Below are 25,591 nucleotides of genomic sequence, written 5' to 3' on the forward strand. Positions count from 1 at the left end.
CCTGAAGCTGCTCCTTTAACGCTTTCAACTCCGTTGGTGCCATACGATACGGTAGAATAGAGATGGGCTGAGTGCCCAGCACCAGGTCAATACCAAAATCAATATCCCTGCCCGGTGGCATGCCCGGCAGATCTGCAGGAAACACATCGGGAAAATCCCCACAACTAGGATAGAATCAATACTGGGAGTCTCTACTCCAACATCCCTTACAAAGGCTGATACAAAAGACATCTCTTCCCAGCCATACGTTGGGCCTTCAAGAATGAGATCACTCTACTGGAAACATAATCAGTCAAACCTCACCACTCAATTCGTGGAACACCCGGTATAGCCAATGTGACTATCTTGGCATGACAGTGTAGTATAGCACGACACAGAGATAGCCAATCCATGCCCAAATGATATCGAAATCCACCATACATAATAATAAAAGATCCACTCGGGTCTCCAGACCCCCAATAGTCACCACACACGACCGGTACACACGATCTACAACAACAGTATCGCCCACTGGAGTAGATATATGAACATGTGAAATATAAGACTTACGGGGCGTATACAAATAACAGGCAAAGTATGATGACACATAAGAAAAGGTGGAGCTAGGATCAAATAATACAGAGGCATCTCTGTGGCAAACTGAGACAATACCTGAGATCACAGAATCTGAAGCAGCAGCATCTGTTCTACCTGGGAGGGCGTAGAAACGAGCCTGACCACCACCTGATCGACCTCCCCCTCTACGGTGACCCCTGGCTGACTGACCTCCACCCCTAGCTGGCTGGGCGGGTGGTGAAGTGACTGAAGCTGAAGTCGAGGGCTGACCCTCTGTTGAGATGGACCATCACAAGGACGAGGACACTGCCTCCTCATATGCCCAAACTCCCCACCCTCATAACAACTCCCCGGTATTGGAGATGGGGACTGAAGGGAACCCCTGGCACCGGAATGACCAGTAGAAGGACCTGGCATGGAATAACCCTGAACAGATGGAGCACGGGACGAACTCTGGGCTGGAAGGGCACTGAGTGATGAGTGGCCCTGATGGGAATTATGAGAACCATGACCTGATGATGCCCCATGATAACCTGGCGAGCTAAATGAGCCTACCTGAATGGACGGCCTCTACCCTGCTAGAACTGACCCCTCGAAGGAGCATTACTAAAGCTACCAGATCCCCGGGGACTCTTGGCCTCTATCTCCTCTCTCTCCTGGCAGCGAACCGACTCAATCTCATGGGCGATGTCAACAACCTTCTCGAAAGTAGCACCTCTCATCCTCTCCCTAGCACGAGAATCTAAAACTGATATGTGAGGCCATCAACAAGCCTCCTGATCCTCTCTCGATCTGTGGGAACCAACCAAACCGTATGATGAGCTAACTCAGAGAACCGCATCTCATACGGCATCACAATTATCTCTCCCTAACGCAACTGCTCGAACTGCTTGTGCAGCTCCTCTCAGCGAGACTGTGGCACATACTTCTCCCGAAAGAGTACAGAGAACTGCTGCCAGGTAAGGGGCACTACACCAACAGGCCTACGCAGATACGCCTCTCATAAGCCTCCCACCAAGTGAAGGCAGCCCCAGAAAACTGAAAGGTGGTAAAAGCTACACCACTGGTCTCTAGAATACCCACTGTATGAATCATCCTCTAGCACTTATCCAAAAAACCATGAGCATCCTCGCCCTCTGCACTGCTAAAAGTCAGAGGCTGAAGTCTACCAAACCTCTCCAATCGACGCTGCTTGTCATCCGACATAACTGGTACCACATACTCCTGAGCTGGTGCAATCGGCTGAGCTAGAGGTGCTGTCGGTGTCTGGAGTCCCTGCACAACCTGCTCAGGTGCGAGCAACGGGAGTCTGGGTGCCTCCCCCGGCCTGAGAAGTAGTTGTGGCCGTAGTAAGTAAGATCGCCTGAGCCAAACCGGTACACACTGATAAAATCTAAGCTAAAGCCTCTTGAAGGCCTGGAATCACAATAGGCATAGTTGGTGACTGAGTTGGTGCTGTTGTAGCGTCCACAACTGGGACCTGATCCTGAACTGGGGCAGTTGGTGGAACTGCAGGTGCTGCCCTAGCTGCTCTGCCCCTACCACGACCTCGACCGCGTCCTTGGCCTCTAGTGGCCCCAGCTGGTGGTACTAGTGGCCGTCCATACTGCCCGATATCACGTGTCCTCACCATCTGTGAGAGAATGGAATAACAACAGTTTAGTACTCAGATCAACAGATTCGCACGACAAGAATTTCAAGAATATGAAGTTTTTCCTAAAGGTTCTGCAGCCTCTCGAGGATAAATACAGACGTCTCCGTACCGATCCGCGAGACTCTACTAAACCGGATCATGACTCGCGAGACCTATGTAACCTAGGTTCTGATACCAACTTGTCATGACCCCAAATACCGATCGTGATGGCGCCTATCACATTACTAGGCAAGCCAACCCAACCATTTAATCACAACCCATTTTCTTTTAATAAGCCATTTTCTAACACGGGTTTGAATACCAAATTTTCATAATAAATGTTTAAAACAACAAAATATATGCGGAAGTCAATAAAACATAAAACCACACAGCACTAAATATCTGGTGTCACGAGTCTAGAGCCTCTAATACATAACTGACTGCCTAATACATCATAAGTCTAGAAAATGCAGAAAAGAACAAGATAGGAAAGAGAATAGCAGGGCTGCTGACGCAATGCAGCTGCAATCTTCGGCAACCTCTGAAAATGCTGAGGACTCTCACTCTGTCGTGCGGGCACCTGGATCTGCACACAAGGTGCAGGGATTAACGTGAGTATGCCAACTCAGTAAGTAACTAAAGTAAATAAAGTCTGAAAGTAGTGACGAGCAGTTAAAAATCATATAAATAAATAAACAATAGGATAACAGATCAAACTTCACCGTTGTAAACCAGTTTCGTCGTAAAATCATCAGTTTCAGTTTAAATACTTGAAATTATATACTTAGCTATTTTTCCAATAGAGGCTTATTTAAAAAGAAGAGTGAAATCAATGAAAATATCATAACTGGACCCCTCGGGCAAGGTATCACTCAGAATATAGCCTCTCGGGCAGCCTCTCAGTCACTCGTGACTCAACTATTGTATGGGAAGGTAATTGCTTCAGAGAAACGCGATTATGGCTCCATTCGTCTTGTCATTATATCATGTTAAATGAAGATGAAAATTGATTGTTGTTGAATCTTCTTTTTAGGAATTGACTAAAACTCCAACAATCGTCGTAAGTGGTCACCATGAGAAATTCCATATTGAAGGTTTACGGCTGGTAATAGATGAAGGTAGTGGACTAGAAGATAATCCAGTGGCTGCAGTAGTGCTTCCTTCAATGGAAGTTGTACAGGATACTGATCGTTTGGTGAAATAGACTATGGTTTATGTCAAATTTATTGACCCTTTCTGTTTAAAATAGAAATACCCAAAGTAAATTGCAAAACCAAAAAAAACACGACTCCAGTGGCTTTTGGATCAACAAATAACTCGTATTATGTTGTAGATGTAGTCAATAGATTTACACAATAAGCCTATATTGAACAAACTTCAAGCTTGTCGAAAATTATTTTATATTGTAGATTCTCTGCTTTCTGATATATTGCTTGTATACGGGAGAATTTCTCATTAATAGTGAAATTATTTACCTTATTATCACAAAAAGAAACAAACTTCATTTATATGCTACATCCAATTCAGTTAACTTAGTAGACAATTTTGGTGATAGGTGACTCATATTGCCTTGTGCAAAGTCATGTTTTGATGGTGTGCTTTCTTCTAGCTTGATTGTGTCAAAAACTTGAGTTAACCCCCTTTATACATGCAGTCTTGATTGTTGGTTAGAAACATTCCAAGACAAAAATAGATGCGCGGGGACAACAAGTTGCTTCAAGTTGCTTTTTGCAAACTCAATTAAAGAGCGTTATGACTGTCTCTCTAACTTCGTAATATAGGGGTAAGACTGTGTACACACTATTCTCTCCAGAATTCACTTGTAAAATTATACTAGGTTTGTTGTTTGTTGTAATTAAAGAGAGTTATGATCTTCTTCTTTTTCTTTTTTCAAAAACCATGATGTACGAAAAAGCTTGTGTGTACCTCAATAAATTCTGTCCATAACCCCCCATTATACATGCAGTCTTGATTGTCGGTTAGAAACATTCCAAGACAAAAATAGATGCGCGGGGACAACAAGTTGCTTTTAGTTGCTTTTTGCAAACTCAATTAAAGAGCGTTATGACAGTCTCTCTACCTTCGTAAAATAGGGGTAAGACTGTGTACACACTATTCTCTTCAGAACCCACTTGTAAATTATACTAGTTTTGTTGTTTGTTGTAATTAAAGAGCGTTATGATCTTCTTCTTTTTTTCAATAACCATGATGTCTGGAAAAGCTTGTGTGTACCTCAATAAATTCTGTACATAATCCCCCTTTATACATGCAGTCTTGATTGTAGGTTAGAAAAATTCCAAGACAAAAATATATGCGGGGGACAACAAGTTGCTTTTAGTTGCTTTTTGCAAACTCAATTAAAAGAGTGTTATGACAGTCTCTCTATCTTCGTAAAATAGGGGTAAGACTGTGTACACACTATTCTCTCCAGAACCCACTTGTAAATTATATTAGGTTTGTTGTTTATTGTAACTGAAGAGCGTTATGATCTTCTTCTTTTTTTCAATAATCATGATGTCCGGGAAAGCTTGTGTGTACCTCAATAAATTCTGTACATAATCCCCCTTTATACATGCCGTCTTGATTGTCGGTTAGAAAAATTCCAAGACAAAAATAGATGCGCGGGGACAACAAGTTGTTTTTAGTTGCTTTTTGCAAACTCAATTAAAGAGCGTTATGACAGTCTCTCTACCTTCATAAAATAGGGGTAAGATTGTGTGCACACTATTTTCTCCAGTACCTACTTGTAAAATTATACTAGCTTGTATTTTTTTACCGTAGTACTGAGTGATTTTGTCCACCAAAACCTAGACTAATAGAAAAAAGTCACCTTATGTTTTTGTCCTCGCTAGGTTTTGAAACCTGATACTTCATGCTTTTCAATAGCATGAACTTAAAAAAATATGTAATGACAAGTAACCGTAAAGATAGCAAAACATATTTTTTCTAGTCTGCGTCACTTTTTTGGTCTACCAAATTCCCTACGCAACGTGCTAATGTCAAAAATCAGCAATAATGCTTCGACTCAAGCTCTCGTGGGAATATGCTCTGCATCTTCTACCTTAGTCGTTTAGGATTGGAGTTGTGACCTTAGATTCAAGGTCAGTCCCATCCAAGGCACTCCTCTCTTCTATGCCTCCCTCCCACCCCCCACGCACCCCACCCCCACCATTCAACATATCCTATCCAACCAACAATAAAAAATAAAAGTAAAAAGTTGAACTAAAAAATGAAAAGAAAATATCTCATACAAAAGGCCCAGGAATTCATCAAATTCCTAGTTCTTAAATAACAGTGCATAAACAGACCTGAAGTTCGTTTATTTGGTATTTCCATGTAAACCAAAATTTCGAGCTATAAAACGACTGCTAAAATGTTTTTTTTTTGTTAAAATAGCACGGTCTAACCAGTTTTCGGATCGGTCATTCAAAAATACAGCATTTGCCAAGTCATTGAAAAATAGCCACTATTTTGCTGCAACAGAGACCATTCCAGCATAATATACTGGAGTTCGGTGCACCTGTGTATGAACTTCCAGCATATTACCGGTGCTCCAGTTTCCAGTATATTATACTGGAGCCAGCAGAGTACGGTGCTCCAAACTCCAGTTTATTATGCTGGAGTATTTTTCCGAATTTTGAACAGTGATTTCGTTCAGATTTATCTTTAAATAAAAAGTGGCTAAATTTCGATTACTTTTGAAATTTTAGCTATATTTCAATGACCACTTGTAAATCTGACTATTTTTAATTTCTCCCCTTTTTTTTTTTTTTTTGCCTTTCTGAGATATTGGACTGAAAGATACAGTAATTGCTTCACCAGAGATATGCACCGCTATACTGCAACCTCGTGCTATCAAATCTAAGGTAAGAATTCCAGGCAATTTACTCCTTCGACTTCGAAACACACTGACAGTATCTCTACTTTAACGCGAACTGAGGCTGTAGAATGCCTTCAATTGACACATAAATGCGTGGCAAAACGCTGATAGCAATTCTTTTTTCTGGCGGGGATGAAAAGAATTGCATTACAAAGAAAGCAAACGTGAACATTCGCCCGAGCCAAGCCAGCTCAAAGGAGACCAGGCTTTGCAAACTTCTCTTTGAAAACATTCCTGACAACAGGAGAACTGGATCGGATGGAGGCAAGGGGATCTCATCGTCAGGACTTGTGTCATGTATCAACAGTAAAACGACAAGAACTGCCTAGTTGGACAAAAAAGGACTTAACAATTCAAGCTCTAGAGAGTGCCCTATAAATGTTTTATTCATGTCAAATTACAACACTAACGGTTCTAAGTATATCACTATAGAAAAACAGATCGATTGAAGGCTCTTCTTACCTGCCCCTCCCCCACCCCAGCTTCCCAAACAAATGGAGCGAGAGGATGTCTTCTCACAGGATTCTTTTTCTCTTCCCCGAAAACTTGAACATTATGGAAGCAGGGAAATAGAAGAGCAAACAACTAGTAGCCAAGAAAGAGACTTAATCGGCCTCTGAACCAGACTCATCAGAGGTTGAACCACTGCCCTTATTGTGGGCCGAGCCATTGGCCACCGCTCCTTTACTCTTTGTTTCCTTTGTATCTTCTTCATCTTCGCTGTATTCACTTTCATAATCATCTTCTTCTTCTTCCTCGTCCTCCTCAATTCCATCCTCCATGGCAGGAGTCTCATCTGCCGTGAGACCGCTTCTGGTTCCAGCTCTGCTGCGTTTCATTACCTTTAACTTTATATTTGACTTTGCATCACAACCAATCCAGGAGTCACATAAGCAGAAAGAGCTCAAGTTGTAGTTCCCGTCAGCTGGAGCTTGGAACTTCCCCATTACCAGCCTCGAACCATTTTTCACTTTCTCAATTGCTTCTTTAACGGCAACATTTATTTCCCTTGCACTTGCACCAGACCCTTCCTTTGACTCCTGAATCGTTTTTGATACAGCAATGATCGCTGTAGCTTCATCCATGAAGCTAACCTTCTGGGAGAGCCAGACATCATTCGAAAAGGAGTCCGCAAGCAGCAACCAGAAATTCTCCTCTTTGTCAAAAGGAAAATACGGACAATGTGGAAGGGCACGGATCAAGCCATTACCACGGTTGAGAGTGACCCAAGCATGCATGGTAACGATGTCACCCTCTTGAATTCCCTCCTCGCCTTCTGTCTCACAAGTGATATCAATTGTCACTGAAGGCATCATTTTAAGAACCATCTCCACATCGTGGGATTCAGAGTTTGAGAACCCAGCAACTTGAGTCAGCAGATCTTCGCGTTCATCTGGTGTCATATCACGGAAGTCTTGAAATGTACGGACTTTCTGTACATAGAGGAAAGGGTTAAGGATATCCAAAACAAAAGGCTCACTTGTCAAAGCCCGATAACACTTCACTAATTAATACACATGCCACAGAAAGCAAAAAATAAAAAAAGTAGGCTGTCACATCATTACATCACAGGTAACAAAAGAAGTTGTTTCAGTATGAATAGGAAAAACATAGAAAATTAAGACTCCAGGCTTAAATTAGCCTGGAAGACGCACAATCAATGTACATATTGACTCCTTTAATTAAGACAGTCCATAGCATCCTTATGAATACAAGAGAAACACACCACCAAAGGAAAATGGTCCAGGTAATACTAAAAGTCCTTATAAAATTATGATTTTCATTTTCCGATAAATGTGAATCAAGTTCCCACCAGTACTCAGATTTTGCACAAGGAAATAAAGAAACAAGAAGAAACTGAGAGATGTCACTAGACTTCCCACTGAATGCATGCACTGTATAGGTAGCCACCGTGACACACTCAAAGCAAATATCAAACATTAACTATTAAAAGGTGTAAATTTGTAACATGTTTAAAATGTAGAAGTGAACTCAAAATAAATGAAACGACACTAGATCACAAAAATCAAGCGAAGCATATTTCATGATATGGAGTAAGTCATGAAGCAACTACCATATAACTAACATTTCAATCGTTATTGAGTAAGAGGTATTTTTTCCTGATAAATAATATTGAGGAGAGTTATATTTATCCCAGATCAAAAGATTGTAAATAAGCCAACGTACTACCTTAATAACATCATGTCACTATATATACTAGGAGAGATGAGTTTAGGTAAGCAGTTACTGCAGCCAATCCGCTGTAATGGAAAATCAAGTTATATAACATCCCTGTACACTCAAAGGCTGGTGTTTTTTCTTTTTAATGTTTACGGAATTTGGCTTGTCACAACTTAACACCTCATTTTGAGCCGGGATTACACGGATAGCACGGCCCGCTAAGGATGTACCCTACTTATCTTCCTAAACACATCTGCTGAATGTTGCCCGCCTAGGATGTGCCCTACTTATCTTCCTTAGTCTAACTATTAATTAAACTAAGATATTAAACAAGATAAGTAGGGCACAAACTTCCCCCAACTCCACCAAGGAACCACTCAGAGACACAAAAGCACGTTGATTCATGATTTATCACGAGCACCAATACAGATAATTAACACCAATCTCCATTCCAACATTCAGCAGATGTGTTTAGGAAGTTTGAGAAGAGATTAAAAGCAATAATTGCAACCTTTCTTGCAATCTTTTTTACCACAGCCTCACTAAAGTGTGGCAGCTGCAAGAACGGTGCATACCCTTCACTGGATCCACCTGCTGCTTTCCTTGCACTGAGAGGTACCGCCTGAATCATTAACAGCAAAATGCATCAGAAATGAGAGTAGGAAAGAGAACCAATTGTGCCTGCAATGTGGGTAAATGAATTTGAGTAGAATATTGGGAGTTTCTAGGTCATAAACCTTTCAAAAATGGAAGGAAATGAATACCAACTCCAAAACAAATAACTGCTGGAAGTCCAAATCTGAGCATAATAATTCATCAAAACAACTGGCAAAAATAAAATGTTGACAAAACATTCATCTTAATACATGAATCTTAAGATAATATGATGCAAATACTTTAAGTTTCAGATATAAATGTAGAACAGACGGGCGATGATGACAGTCAAAATGCTGGAAGTTGAGGTATACAACATGAAATTCAATAGTTATCACGGGAAAAAGTTACTTTTCTTACCTTGTGCTGGAAGAAGGGAAAGAGATAAGACAATGATAAGAAGGGATAAGCATGGCTCCACACAACAGATGTAGAAACTAGTGCTGATCTTTCAGAAAAGTACTGGCTTTCTGGAAAACTAACCTGAACAACACTCTGAGTCAGTTCCACCACTCCTATTGCAGGTCTTAGCCATCCATGCCCCACGGGAGGGCGTGGAATAATAGCCATCTGCATGCAACAAGACAAATTCCTTGTGTTACCACAGCAACTCATATCATGTTAGGCTTAAGACAGCTCATCCTCCTATATATACTTCCGACGTTATTAGTAAAAAAATTCCTTTCCTAATGATAGTTACCACCTACACCATGCCAGTGACAATTAAACTCCCTCAGAAATGTTCCATCTTGTGACAAGAAGTAAACTAAGCAGCACTAACACTATCTGTTGAGTTGTCCCACATTGGTGGGATTTGAGGTCCTTGGTCTCCGTATACCTTATATGGTCTTGGGCAATCCTCACCTCATAAGCTAGTTTTTGGGTTGAGTTAGGCTCAAATTTCATTTATCATGGTATCAGAGCCAGGCCCAATTAATGTTACCGATGTTGGGCATCCATTTATGTTGTCCACGCTCCAATTTGCAGGCATGGGCATGAGGGGGGTGTTGAGTTGTCCCACATTTGTTGGATTAGAGGTCCTTGGTCTCCTTATATGGTCTTGGGCAATCCTCACCTCATAAGCTAGCTTTTGGGGTTGAGTTAGGCCCAAGGTCTATTTATCACTATCATTATCAAAAAGAAAAGCAGCACTAACAGTAGTAATATGACTAGAACCAGAAAGAATGGAGATACCTTCATCAACTCTTCCAGAAGTCGAGGTGCGAGTTCAAGCACACGTCTGAAATCACGCTGTAAAGTTGGAGACAAAGCTGCAGTCTCACGTGTCAATTGGGCTTGAAGCAACAGTTCAGTCTGCAAGCAGAGAAGCACATCTTGCTAGATTTTTTTTTAAAAAAGGACAGCTTTAACAAGGTTTTTTGATTGGAAAACAACGAAGACAGCAAGCATTTAACCTTTACTAATGCAGGATGCTGCTTCCAAAACTTAGCCTGTTCCTGCCGAATATTCTTAAGATCCAGGTTTAGCTCACTTCTAACCAAGACAAATATTCTCTGCAGAGGTTCTTCATCAGTCCGCCGAACAGGAATATCCATGAATTCAGAAGCCTTAATGAAAACATCCATGATCTTGCTGCATCATTGAAGCAACATTAGAAGAGACAGAATGGAGATAAAAGCAACATCATCTGCGAAAGCGAAGAACATTGCATAGTGGAAGGGGAGAGAAAACTATTAGGTTCAAGAAGATAAACTAGCAACCAAAACATGGAAATGCAACTATATCATATTCAACAACATTTCAGCTACCTTGTGATTTATCAATACTATGAAACAATCTACAAACTTAAATATATGTATTCTTAAAAAGAAAGCCAAATAGACTATTACTCTCACATACCTTGGAGCTAAAGAAGGCTTCATTAAGTGGTAATATGCGGCTAATGTCGAGTGCATGACATAATTCCCAGTATACTTTGACGACCTAGACAAGTATATAACAGAAATTGTCAGGGGCAGAATTATACAGACTCCAACAATTCCAAGCAACAATATTCCCTCGGATGCTCCATCAATGTTTAAAAGGAACTGTGGGAGGGCAATGCCCATTTGAAGCCCCTGCAGGAAACACAAAAAAGAAAAAAGATGCATTAAAGATGAGTATGTTCCTCCCAAATGAAATGATCATGATCATGTCTAGGACCCAAAAAACAGGACAATTCGATGTTGAAATTTACATGTCCTCCTATCCTCCTCGTCCACAGGGCCATTATAGAAGTGAATTACCTGTCGTCCATCTGGATGGCCATATTTTTCAAAATTTTCCCGAGATATTGGATCTGTCAGAGACTGATAAGCCTTTGAGATGTATTCAACAAAGTATGAGTGCGCCTCTGCAAAAAAGAGACAAATAGTCATGTTCAAGTGGCTGACAATACAGCTCTGTCACAGCAATACCTAGATGTGAACACACAGTGCTAGCTCTGGTTTCAACCTGGATCTGGATTTTTATCAGGATGATACTGAATGGAAAGTCTTCGATATGCCTTCTTTATTTCGGAGTCTGAAGCTCCATGTTCTAGTCCAAGAATACTGAATGGCTCGAATATTTGGACCTACAGAATAAAATGTTTAAACTAACAAGCACCACCTCCATTGATTAAAAAAATACATAAGAAAACAAACTACAATAAAAGGGAATCCTAGAGGATTGTGTGAAGGTTAATATGGTTGGTGCAAATAATAATGCTTCCTTGTGACCATGAGAAGGAAACTTATCAACAAACCATGAGAACTTGACATCAGTAAAAGAATACCCCATTGCTTGTGTAAATAAAACATATGCTATGTGAATTAGAAAACTTTACAAATGTGACCAATGGGGACAAAACAGTAAACATTTTAAGAACACAAGATCCTACTATTGAAGACAGCACTAGATAGAACATGCAATTACCTCAGTGCTGATATGTTTGATGTAATAAACAAGAACAGCCATGACGACCCACAGCAGTACAAGGGTCAGATTACTGTACGTAGAGAAGTTTGAAATCTGAAAATCAGAAGAAAAGACAAATTAAATCTCAATTACAGAATTTAACTTCAATATTAAAAATCCTTTAAACAAGACTATAGAGAAACTTGCCCGCTTGAATATGGATTTATGATACTTCCCAGAGCGAACGCATACCGAACACTGGCAGTTGATTTTGGCAGCCTTCTTCTTGAAAGCACCAAATAAATTGACTATAGTGTAAGGAACTAATGGCAGAGCCATTAAAGTCAAGACAAAAATGGGGAAAAGTGTGCTGTTCTCTTCAGAAGCCGCCATATTGAAATTCTCCTAGAATCTAGCAAATATACACCTGAAACGGTGATACCTATTAGAATCAGTGTTGTCAAAGACGCGCTTAAAGCGCGCTTAAGCCCTGAAGCGAGGTTCAAAACACGTTAAGCGCTTCGCCTCGCTTTGTGGGCGCTTAAGTGTCGCATCAAAGTTCTAAGGCATACTTTTCCTTGCCAATGAGTGTAATCCTGAAAAGGCGACCTTAAACAATTGATATTTCACTTTATCGTGAATTTTTTTTAATTTCTTTGTCCATATATTTGTTATTCATGCTTATAATGATTAGTCTTGGACTACATGCATATTTTTACTTTTTCTCCCGTTGCGCCTTTTTTCATTAAAGCCCATGCTTTATTTGCGCTTTGCGCTTAAAGCCCCAACAGACCTCAGAGCTTTTTAGCGCTTTTCGCCTTTGATAACACTGATTAGAATACAATACATCCAAAAATGGCTCACACCAGCCTAAAACTCAAAATGCAAAATAGCGCATCTCAAACTAATTTTGCTAATTTTATATATTTCAAACCAAACTTTCTCAACTCTGCATTATATCATGACAAGTCCAGCGAAGCAGAACTAAGCTTTAATATACTACTGAAATGGTTATCTCAGTTCATAGAGTTGTGTGAGTTCTTGGGGGATGTAAGGACCGGTTGCTGTATTTTGGTATACCACCTTGGTACATTTTTAATAAATTACTCAACATATAATAAAAACTGAAATGGTCGTTTCCATTTAGAGTGCAATTTAAGGACAAAACAGTGGTTGAAAACTGCAAAAACAAACATTAACCGCAAAACAATACATATTTGTTCAACTTCAAGACTTTCGTCATGAGAAGTTCAACTAAGCAAAACTACACCGAGTGCAATACCAAAATAATTGTTCTGATTCATCAGAAAACAAGCTAGCACGATGATAACAAATTGCAAAATATGAAATCATCTTTTGCCCGCCTTGTGTTTGAAGCAATAAATTGATTCCTTAAATGTGAGCATCAATTCACGTTGTCCTTTTTGTGCTTCACTTTTAAAACCACTGCTAAATTGTCTATTCGAACATTATCAATAGTATATTTATCCTCGCATAAATGAGCTCAGAAAATGTACTCCGAATATAGTAATGAAAATGGCGATTCCGATTCATCGAAAACTGCTCACCCATCCTCCCATTCAATGGAAAACACTATTGTGCAAAATTGCAGAAATTGCTAAATTCATACATATTTCCGTTCGAGTTAAAAATGAAAACGAGCTCAATATATAAGATCAATTTATCAGTTCACACAAATATGAATTCAAAATTTATGAATTATATATATCTATCATCAAAAAAGCTTCAGCTATTTGTTTGCCCTAGCATAACTACAAATGGAATGAAGGAATTGACTCACAATGATTCAGATTGCCGGTGTTATATCTGGACAGAAATTCGCCGGAGGGAACCAAGCGGTCGCCGGAGAAGCGCACAGCCTGAACCTCCGGGCAGAGGTAGGCGACTTAAAATGGAGCTAATTTAGATCGGGCTACAGTTTACTTTCTACTGAAGTATATCGATCTTTATTTCATTTGCTATTATAACCTCAGAATTTGCCTTTATTATAAAATTTATCTCAAATGCTTCATTTATTTTAAGTTCTGATCCCATGGCTTTAATTCTGTAGTTTACTTTTACCGTCCATAAATTTGACCTCTTAATTCTTATTATGTCGTCTCAAATTATCTATCATCTATCTATCTATATTTATCTATATCTATATCTGTATCTATCTATACTATATTAAATACACAAAGATACTTAGGAAAATATTGTTCGCCTTTTTTACCCTTTAAAAACAAAATTTACATTGGATAAAATTGTAAAATCAAAAAACTTTCCTTGTATTTAGGAGTTCTAAATAAATAAAAAAAATTAATATAATTTAATGTTTGATATCTTTTCCTAATAAGGATACAATATATTAAGACATAAAAGAATACAAAAAAAGGTAGGAGGAAAGATTTTTGTTGGTTTCCAACAAGGAAAATTCACGTTTTATGTGGTATTTTTGTTCTTTGTCCTTGTTTAATCAAAAAGACCAATTTTTCTTTTCATATGATTTATTTGTTGTTTTTAAAATTTAAATCATAAGTATTTTATTAGAAGCTTGGTTGTTAAATTCGTTAAAATTTACTATGGCATTAAGTTTTGAAATAGTAATTATTGTTGAAAAAAATAGTAACCATTAATTTGTAATAAGAAACTAATTATCATAATTTAATTCACAAAAATACCTAAATTACCTCGGTGCATATGTTAAAATAAAATAGATGGAAAAGGACTTTTATTTTTTTGTCAAACAAAAACTAATATTATTACTGAGAAATTTTGCTACATAATTTAACTTTACAAAACAAGAATTAGTTAGTAAATTTCATCTTGTAGCTAATAGAATTTTTTATAATATATAGTTGATTCTGTCACTAAGTAGGATTAGCGATAAATTTTATTATTTAACTACACAATTTATCTATTGTTATTTTTTCTTCTCTTTGTAGTTAACTTGTCTTAGAATACATGGTACCTAGATGACTATTTTGATACGAAATTAATATAAAAGAACGAGATACATAATAACACTAAACTTTCAATTATCTTGGTTGTTGTCGTGCTTAGATAGAACATCCACTATTTTTTGTTACTAAGTAGGCTCAATATTTGTCATATTCAAGAGCTTATATTTTTAAAAATCTTATTGTTAAGGGCTTATATTTTTTATAATTTTATACGGATCAATAGAAGGTACATGCGCATTGCGGTTATCCTAGCACGAAGACTCTTAGCGAAATGTCGTTCGCCTTTTTTGCCCTTTAATATAGATTTTATATTGGTTATAATTATAATTTAATTATTCTACTAATATTTAGGACTTAAAAATCAACTAAAATTTTGGTCATTAAATCTTCCCTTATTCGGACTACATATATAGAAACTCAATTTTAGGAATTTAATACCAAATAAAAATCTACTTATAAATCCTTTCCTTAAATAAATTAAGTAAAGTAATTATGACATTTTCACACGTGCATTAGACAAAATGTGTATAAACGTGTTAGAAATCTACTAATAAAATTTTAGATTTAATTTAGGTCTTCAAAAATTAAAGATTACTAATAATATGTAAACCAAACTTAAACATACTAGGTTGTGTATGAAAATATATATAAATAAGTTTAATACGACATGCTTACGTTTTGAAAATAATAGTAGTATTTTTAATTTGAAGTAATAAGTATTATAATGTACTTTAAGTTAATTATTTGAATTAGTTGAATACATATTATAAATTTATACACATATTAAATTAACCAATTACAATACTCGAAAAGTAAAACATATATAAGATAAATTTATATATTGAAATTAATTAAAATAAATTATATACATTTATTCATAAGTAATTTAAGGTAGTAGTTAAAATAGCTAAAAGAAAACATAGTGAGCGAAAGGTATAAATTGATATTCCTCATTGAATTAGCTATACAAAATCAATATTCTTTGTTGAAATAAATTTACACATTTATTTTAATTTAAAAATAGTATTTATATAATTTTTTAAAAGTTTTATACTCATTTAGATAGGTTATATGCGCAATGCGCGTACCGTAAGACTAGTTATTATAAAAGCACGAATAATTTAGGCTAAATGTTGAACGACTAAAATATCCTTAAAATATTGATCGACTTTTATAACCTTAATTATTTGTATAATTTAAGAATATAATTATAAATTACCTGCGACTGATTTTTCTTTCCATTTAAACTACGCATACATTAATGCTATATAATTGACTTTGTGTCAAATTCTAGACGCCTACTTTTTGGCCGATTTGGTTTCGTTAGCTCAACTTTTTTTTTAAAGCCTTTTTCCTTTTTTTACAAGAATATTTTTCGCCAACATTTTTTTTTGTAGCCTTTTCCTTTTCTGATAACAATATTTTTCCTTATTTAATTTTCTCCCATAGAATTCAACTTAATTGCACGAATCCATGTAGCAAAAGAATAAGTCAATTATTCCTATAAAATATGACATTGTTCCACATTGTTCATTTTTCTCTAAAAGTTTTGGTGTAGAACGAAGTAATTCCCATTTTTTGGAATTGAGTAATGCTTTAGGGTCATGTATATGAATTAGAGAGAAAAACAATGACATCTTAACTTTTATTGTTTTTTGTGTCGTACTTCTTTGTTTTTCGGCATAGTTTTTAGTTTTACATATCAAAGTCTTTTACATTGAAGTAGTATTATGTTTAAATTGTATATCTTTAGAGATTAATGGTTTATATTATTTCAACTAATGTTAGTGTAACAATATTAATTTTCAGCTATTACATAATATTTTGTAGCTTTTACTTATATATTGCAGGTATTTCGCGCAGTGTAATAGAATCGGATTTGGAAAAACAATGTGTCCCAATAGATAACCTTAAAATTTATGATGTTGAATGGGTAATTAAGGTATTGGTTATTCGAAGAGGACCAATAATAAAATATAAGAACGACAAAGGAGAGGGTTTGCATTGGCATTTAACATTTGTTGACGAAGAGGTAGGCTTCTTTTGTATATTTATTTTGATATAATTTATTACTTATTTGTGTTATTTTTAATTAATCTAAAATTATTTTTATATTAATTTATAGGGGACAAAGATCCAGGCAGTACTGTTCAATAAAAATGTTGAAGATTGGAAAAATTTATTCAACAAAACAAAAGCTATTACATTATAATTGGTCACGGGAAGGCTGCTAATTCTACCTATTTATCTGTGCACAAGTAGTTGGAAATATCTTTTAGCAATTATACTACAGTTACGGAATGCACCAACCACTTTTCCACCACAAAATTTTTGAATAATTTTCTATCTTTAGAAGAGGCAACAAAATTCACCATCGGAACATTATTTGGTAATTTTTTTCTCGCTATCTTTTGATAATATTGGATACCTTTTTTTATTATATTTAAGTTTCACATTAATTCCTTTTAATAGTTACTTTGTAACTTACGTGTGATTTCTCATTATACTTTTCACAGACGTAATTTGCGTACCGATAAAAGCAAAGGGACCATCAATGGTGGGAGAAAAAAAGAGGCTCGAAATAATAGTTACAGATGAAACGTGAGTAAAAATTAGTTAAGCTATTTGATATTTATATCAAGTAACTACAACAGATAAAATATTTACTTATTTCTTGCACAAATAATACATATTTCAATTGTAAAATTTAGGCATGTCGTAAAACTATAACCATATGGGGTGAGCTTGCTGAAAAAGATGGTGAAATTCTACAACAACTGATAGATGAAAAACCTGTCGTAGCATTTTGTGATGTGAAAGAGTCGAATTTTCAAGGTATTATATAAGAAGTTTTTATAAGCACAATTGTGAGCACGTGATTTTTGTTTACACGACAATTACTCCAAAAGAAATCAAAAAATAATAACAAATGGTTTTGCTGTACAATTTTTGGAATTTACGTGGCATTTTTTGTTAGTTATTTGTGGTTTTGTCCGTGTTTATTTAGTCTTATCAAACAAAAATACAAAATATATGTCGTGTGTAAGCTTAGGATATCGTTCTACTATTAGGAATTAATCAAACCATAATTCGGTTATTAAAAGGAAAATCATAAAATATGCAGCTGTTATTCTATTTGTCGTCCTTGAGTGATTTTATTTTAATTAAATATTAATGTGTGTGATAGTTGTTTAATATTTGTATAGTTTTGTTTTATAATTTAGGTGGGATTTTTAGAAATTAAAGAAGAAAAAAGAAAGGGGTTTTCGGATTGGGCCAGTTTGAACTAAATAAGAACATGCCCGAACCAAAATAACCCAGTCCGAATACCCTTTTACCCGGTCCAATTAAGCTGGCCACACGACCGTCCAAACGACGTCGTTGTGTCACCCTCAATTTGGATCGTTAATCTCACTAGATTGACGGTCCAGATCACTCACCCATAACCCCATACCCGACCCGTTACCCGGACCAACCCCGACCCAATACTAAACCAAACGACACCGTTTGATTAGCTCTTGGATCTTGGCCGTTGATCTTGACTGATCCAATGGCCAGGATCAAAACACACCCCCCGTATATAACCCCTCATCTCTCACCCCGCACCCCCAAGCCAGACCCCTCCCTCATCTTCGTCTCCCTCACCAGACCCAAACCCCACGAAACCCTAGCCGCCTTAGTCCCCTCCCGTTTGAAACCCGGCGGCATCAACGCCGCCGGCCACCATTTTAACACCCTAAGACCACTCAACCACCCTGAATCCAAATCCACCAACCGTTTAGTTCGAATCAATCCCTAGGTTCTCGAATCTTCATTTGAAGATTCGAGCAAAACCTCGATCTACACCGACCTACCCCAGATTCACACTAGACACTCCCCTGACCTCCCTCGTGACCAAACCAGGCTTGGTTTGGTCCGAATCCAACTAGGAAAACCTGAATCCCAAATCTGCCTTAGGAACCCTAGAAGTCCTGAGTCCGATTTTTGTCCGTTTGAACCAGAAGATTAGGGTCTAATGGACCTTAATCGAAGCGTTCTCAGTTGAGAACACTTCGATTAAAGTCCGTTCAACCCCAAGAAAGGTCGATTCAAATCCGAGACAGGGCCTTCTGATCTTTCAAGCCTTTAAGGTATTTCTGTTTTCCTTTTCCTTGTCAGTTCATTTTGTTGTTTTGTTATAGTTAAATGTCTGTTCATATGTCCAAATGTTTAGTTGATTTGTTTTGAATTTTTGTGTCGACTGTTCTGTCCTTGCCCGGACCTCTCATTTGGTCGAATCTCTTTTGCTACTCGTTGATGAGTGTATGTGTTTAACAGAGTAATCGATTGAAATAAATTTTGATCGATTAATTAGTTCCCAGGTTCATTTCTTGTTTTGACATTGCAATCTGAACCCCCTGTTCAATATTGTTCGATTCCGATCATTAGCTATTGATTGTATGTGTTGTAATTCGCGTAGTCAATTCAATATATGTCGTCAATTAATTTCAGCATTGAATAGTAATAATTTGATTCATGTTATTTGTTTTCTACTGAAGCTTTGTTTGAATCCAATTAAGAATTGAGTATAGCTGCTTGTTAGTTTGTTCAATTTGAATCAGAAAACACTTAAGGTTTGGTTTATAGCTACAGTTTAACATAGATTTCAAAGTTCAAATTGACATGGAATTTTGTCCCTGCGTGGACATCATGTGAATTGAAGCCTTTAAGGGATTAAAATTAACTTGACAGCATGTGCTGTCAGGGCATATTCAGGCTGCCCATACTCTTGTTTTAGTTTAATAAAATGGAAACCACTTTGAATATTTAAAGATAGGGCTGTCAGAGGGAATCTCATGGGAGGGGGCTTTATTTTAATATGTTGAGTGGAAAAAACAGTAGGAGAACATGGGAGGGGGTTCATTTTATTGAACAGGTTGTTCGAATGGGCTGAGAGGAAGCTATAAAAACAGAAGGGTCTCCATTAGAAGGGAGAAGTTTTTGGAGCCATCAAAGACAGCCCTCTAAAAACTTTTTTTTGGGGAATTACTGAGCAGTATAAAATCACAGAGAAAACAGAGGGCAGGGGGCATTTTTGGAGGTCTATCTTTTGTTCTGAAAACAGCTGATAAAAAGGGGTAGATAAAACATCATTCCATTGAGCTTTAGTTCAGTTCAAAGCTCCAGTAGTTGACATTGATCTTCTGGTTTGACTCCAACTTGTTGGAACTTCTTATGCAATCTACTGGTCCGACTTTGATTTGAGTTCAAGTCCATTTGAGTCTTTTGCATGCTGTTTGTGGCTGTTTGGGTTTCACAAATCATTTCGGGCTTCGTTTGAGTTGTTCCTGGTGCATCTGGTTGTTGAAATTGATGTGTTGCTGGGGCTGCTTGTTGTTTATCACTGCTGTTGCACTGATCACTCCTCTTTTCCTTCTTGTTGTCCAATTTCCAAGTACACATTTGAATTTCACACTGATGTAACAATGAAAAGCATGAATTGAAAGATATGAAGGAGTTTTAATCATCGGCTGCTGCACTTACAGCTTTATAAATGTGTTAGATTTGTGTAATTTTTAGTTTGTAGCTCAATAGAAAAAATACATTATGCAGTTTGTACTTAATAGAAGCCTTAGTTTGTTTAACACTATTGATTTTAGTTGTTCAGTTGTCTGTATGACGTAGAGTGCGCATGTGTTTAGTATATTGGCAGTTAAATCTCAGCTTCTATCTTTATTTTAAACACGTAAGGCAGGATGCTTCTAATTTGGCAAAAGACGCATCATAATTCTGAGTCATTTAAACTAACTCTATCAAATTGGGTTTCGTTAGGCAGTCTATAGAACCGTGTTCGAATTCCTATTAGTAGCAGCTTTATAATCGTTAATTCCACTAATCCAGCTTAAATAAGCTAATTCAAATTCAACTCGAAGAATGTTAGCATGAGTTTAGCATTTTACTAATCTTGTATGTAATTCTCTTTATTAAATTAGAAGCATGTTATCTCCTGGAATAAGGCGTGAAACCATTTCCCGCCTCAAAAATGATTAACCCGATAATTAATAAGAGGCTGGGGTTGGCCAAGTATGTAATCTAATTAGCATATATTTTTTTTTTCTTCTTTCTTTCATTTTTAGAGACAAACGTAATAGAGAATGTAGGCGCCTTAGGACCGCCCTTCTAAAGATGAATGAGACGAGCCTCACCCAATAAAACGCACAAATTGCGGGGCCCTCAATAATTGATCATAATAAATACTTAGAATTTGGGATGGACTGTTTATGAATTTCACTGTTTTCCCCAAAGATAATAACGCGGTAGACTCTTTAGGCGCGACTTAATTAAATTACATTCTTAAATTCGGGTGCGCATTTATGTGACCCAAATTCAAATCTCAACGGAGTCGAAATGTGTTAACAACTACGGGTGCATTGATTGTGACGTGGTTTGAGATGCATTTTCACGACGTTGCAATTCTATAAAAAATAAATGATAATAATAAAAGCGGTTTAAACTTAATAAAAGCACATAAGTCACAACATGTATTTAAATCAGATATTTAGCCATTATAACAATTTAAGCGACCGTGCTAGAACCACGGGATTCGAGGGTGCCTAACACCTTCCCTCGGGTCAACAGAATTCCTTACTTAGAATTTCTGGTTCGCAGACTTCATTTGGAAAGTCGAAAATTTCCTCGATTTGGGATTCAAGATAAACCGGTGACTTGGGACACCAAAAGCCAAACCTTTCCCAAGTGGCGACTCTGAATTAAATAAATAATCTCATTTCGAATATTGTCACTTAAATTGGAAAAACTCGCTCGCGCATTTTACCCTTCGTGGCGGGGCGCGCAAAAAGGAGGTGTGACAGCTCTGGCGACTCTGCTGAGGAAATGTAACCCAGAACCACTGGTTCAGGGTTCAAGAATTCGAGCTTAGAATAATTGTTATATTTGGCTTTATTATCTGATCTTTATTACATGTTTTGGCATAACGTGCTAAATGTTGTCTTTTACCGCTTTGATATTATCTGAACTGTATATAAACTGTGCCGAAACCTTTCTCTTCTTACCTCCGGGGAGAAGCTCGCTGGTCGAGACTCCCTATTCTGTTAAGTGTCAATACCTGAAATAAGAAAGAGGCCGGAAAGTTACAAAGCCGGACAATCTCGCGGGTCCCCGGTACGTAGCCCCCTTCTCGACTCGAGTTGTCCGCTCGGGTACACAGTCTAGAACATATACCTAGGTTATAAACCTAGTATAACAAAACCTCATGTCGGATCCCTAGTAGGAACGCTTATTTGCATCATGTTACATTTGACATAGGGGACTCAACACAGGGGTTGGGTCCGTCTAAGACAGGCAACCTGAAATGAAAAGACCATCCTGCTGCATCCCGTTTGTTTTGCGCATTCATTTGCTTCAGTTCCGCATGCTGACCGGCTTCTAAAAAAACTCTAAAAAAAAAATAACAGCGTAGGAAGATAATTACTTATTTTTGAAAAAAAAAACAATGTCCAAGTAGTGTCAAAACCTCACCAGAATTTTCTAATGAAAACAAAGTTTGTCTTTTAGTTTGATTTATTATAAAAAAAAATTTCTTTTAATCACTTTCAAAATAAAAAAAAAAGGTATTTATTTAAAAGTAAAAAAAAGGGAGAATTCAAAATTCAAAAAAAATATATTGTTTCATTTGTAGTATCTCTTTAAAAGATTTTCGAAATTTCAAAAAAAAAGTGAAAAGAAGTTTAAAATTCATAAATATTTCCTTAAAAAATAAAATTAAAAAAATAGAATAAATATAAAAATTCCAGAAAAATAGTTGTTCCTCCTTTTCTTTAAAAGATTTATTCAAAAAAAAAAGAAAAAAAAAGATTTAGTTTGTGGCCCGAACTACGCCGGTTTGATTTTCGCAGGGTGCGAGATACGTAGGCAACCCTCATCGGGTCCAACCTCCTCTTTTCAAAATAGCCAAAATGTTAGAATTTTAATTTCGTCATGAATGAGTCGGGTGATGCCGTTTCGTCAAGGATAGCCGAATGTTCCCCAAAGGGACGTCGGAAGGCTAACTTTGCACAAATGGCCATTATTGGTCATTTTTATTTTTCTGACCAAATTGCCCAACGACCTTAGAATCCTCGTCCCCGAGGCTCTGTGAGGCCATGTTCCCCATGTTGTTTTCATTACTACTAAAAGAGTCATAGATAAATCAAGTGATTGTTTTGTCAAAAATAGCCAAATATTCCCGCAAGGGACGGCGGAAGGCTGATTTTACATAAAACGGCCACTTTCGGTCGTCTTTTAGAGTTTTTGATAGGTTGACCCTCACAGCCTTAAAATCTTCACCCCCGAAGTGCTGAAAGGTCGTGTTCGAAAATCTGATCTTCTTTTTAGAAAAAAATATAGTCAAAATATTTTTGAGTCAAGTCATTTTTGCTTAAAGTCACCTTAATAAATGTGCAGGATGAGCACAATGCAAAATGAACACTTTTCGATAATGACTAAAATCCCTGTCAAGTTACGGCTATGGTGGAATGATCTAGGTGCTGAAGGGCAAGATGAGCTCAAGAAATATCTGAAAGGTCTCACGGGTTTACTGGAAATCCAGCCTCGGGGAGATATCATAAGAGCTTTGGTCACCTACTGGGATCCAGCGTACAATGTTTTCCACTTCTCCGACTTTGAACTCACCCCGACTCTGGAGGAAATGGCTGGGTACATCGGAATTGCTGAACTTCCATTAAGGCAAAGATACCTGGTCGCCCCAAGAGCTGTCACGGTGCATCGATTTCTAGACTCACTAAAAATACTCAGGACGGTCCACAACCCATATTTGGCCGCCGGTTTTTGTAATCCATGCTTCATATACGACAGGTATGGTCATGTAGGAGGATTCAACAATCCGATTAACAAGCTATGCAGCAAAGGTAGTCGTCAGAAGTGGGATAAGCACAGACGGGTGGCTTTCATGATAACATTTTTGGGCCTTCTGGTATTTCCGAGGAAAGATGGGAATATTGATATGAAAATATCCGGGGTCGTCAGTACTTTACTCACTCAAAATGACAGTACTCTCGCGCCTATGGTGGTATCCGATATCTTTTGAGCTCTCACGGCCTGCAAAGCCGGGGGAATTTCTTCGAAGGTTGTAACTTGCTGCTACAAATATGGATGACTGAACATCTCTGCCATCGTTCCGAGTTTTTGAGCCATGGTTCCTCGGACAAAACTTGCATAGAATAGTTTTACACGAGAACCAAAGAGATCAGTCTGCCCAAAGGAGTTATGGCATGGACTTCATTCTTTCAAGCTCTCACTGCCAGCCAAATACAGTGGACACTGGGATGGTTGCCTGTAGATGAGGTCATGTATATGCCAACAACTAGAACTCATTTCCTACTGATGGGACTTAAGAGCATTCAACCTTACGCGCCCTGCCGAGTCTTGAGACAACTCGGAAGATACCAAATAGTACCACACGAGGAAGATCTTAGTGCTCAAACAATTGAGATAAGCCCTGGCGGACAATTTCCTGAAGCAAAAATCCGCCAGATCTGGAATGAATGTCAATATTTGAAAGCAGATACTTGTGTGCAAGATCGGGCCAAAAGTGAAATGGCGCCAGGTTACCTTGCATGGTACAGAAGAGAACTCGAACACGAAAGGCCGGCTAAAAGACCCCACATCCTAAATTTCGCCGAGTCATCGCAAAAGCAGTGGGATTGGTTGGCAAAAGAAAGAGGCTATCGTACCGAAATCAACAAGTTGAAGCAACAAGTGGAAGGTCTAAAATATGAGCACAACGTGCAAGTTGCCACCGATCTGGGAGAAAAGAACAGGTTGACTCAAGAAAACGAGATGCTCAGGGCCCAGATCAAACAGATGAGGATAGATGCTGATAACCAACAAAGGAGCCGGTCGGATGAAAGATTGATAAAAGCTTTAAGGACGGAAATTGGGGAGTGCCGGAGTGAGTCAGAAAATACCATAGCAGGGCTCGAGACACACTGGGCAAGAAGGACAGAAAAACGTAACCGACACCTATGGCAGTTGGAAAGGGATCACGAGCGAACCATTACCAATCTAAAGGAAAAGGTGGACAGAGCGTTAGAGCAAACCCGAACCCTGGGAGTTGAAAATAGACATTGCCGCAAGCTCTTAGCCCAGATGGAAGTAGAAATTCAGCAGTGGCAAAATCAATGCCTCCAGGATTCTCGGGTTATGACAACCCGTAATGATCAAATAGAGCACTTACTCAAACAAAAGAGGCAAACCAGGGATAAGATCAGGACCATTGCCCATCCATCATCAGACGGTGTCTACGGTGTGAAAACATGACCAGCATTACCGTTCTCTCGGCAGTGATGGTTTATGTCAAGCAGACCATGCATGAGCTGGAGCAACTGGAAAGGGATCTCACACCTAGGACCGCGGCGAGGCCGAACGATGCCCCGCGGGCGCCAATTCTCAGAACCTTAATGTATTCATAGGTCGAGTCTGTCCGTCTTTTGCATCAAGGTGTATTAGTCTGTTGAGTCTGTACCTTTTTCAAGGCTTGTTATTTTCTTTTTTTTCAAGAATGTTAGTTTGTAATAGATTGTTCAGTAATAAAATGTGTGCTTCTTTTACACTCATCTATTTCGAACTACGTAATGATTTGATTCACGCGGCATCGTGATACGTAGGCAATCCTCATCGGATCCGGTCACATTTTTAACTGCAAATATTGAAAATAGTAATAAAAAAAATGAAAAAAAACTATAAAGGGAAGCCTAAAAGAAGCCGGAATGACGCATGCCTTTGTTGCAAACATGTAGGAATTCACTTAACTGTATAGGTGCATCATGC

The 25,591-nt window shown here is 37.8% G+C and overlaps 1 protein-coding gene across 1 annotated transcript; it reads right to left on the reverse strand.

Annotated features, from left to right (window-relative positions):
• Nucleotides 1–6,375: 6,375 nt before the first annotated feature.
• LOC104249778 (dnaJ protein ERDJ2-like) lies at nt 6,376–13,754 on the reverse strand. The gene is made up of 11 exons (XM_009806260.2): nt 13,603–13,754; nt 12,009–12,228; nt 11,820–11,915; nt 11,358–11,478; nt 11,150–11,256; nt 10,764–10,981; nt 10,319–10,496; nt 10,098–10,217; nt 9,387–9,473; nt 8,761–8,871; nt 6,376–7,501 (listed from the first exon to the last, which is right to left on the reverse strand). Exons 2-11 carry the CDS (start codon nt 12,192–12,194, stop codon nt 6,674–6,676), a joined length of 2,052 nt encoding a protein of 683 aa, XP_009804562.1. The 5' UTR covers nt 12,195–12,228; nt 13,603–13,754; the 3' UTR covers nt 6,376–6,673.
• Nucleotides 13,755–25,591: the final 11,837 nt, after the last annotated feature.

The sequence above is a fragment of the Nicotiana sylvestris genome, chromosome 11 (genome assembly GCF_000393655.2).
Source record: "Nicotiana sylvestris chromosome 11, ASM39365v2, whole genome shotgun sequence".
NCBI classification, from domain to species: Eukaryota; Viridiplantae; Streptophyta; class Magnoliopsida; order Solanales; family Solanaceae; genus Nicotiana; species Nicotiana sylvestris.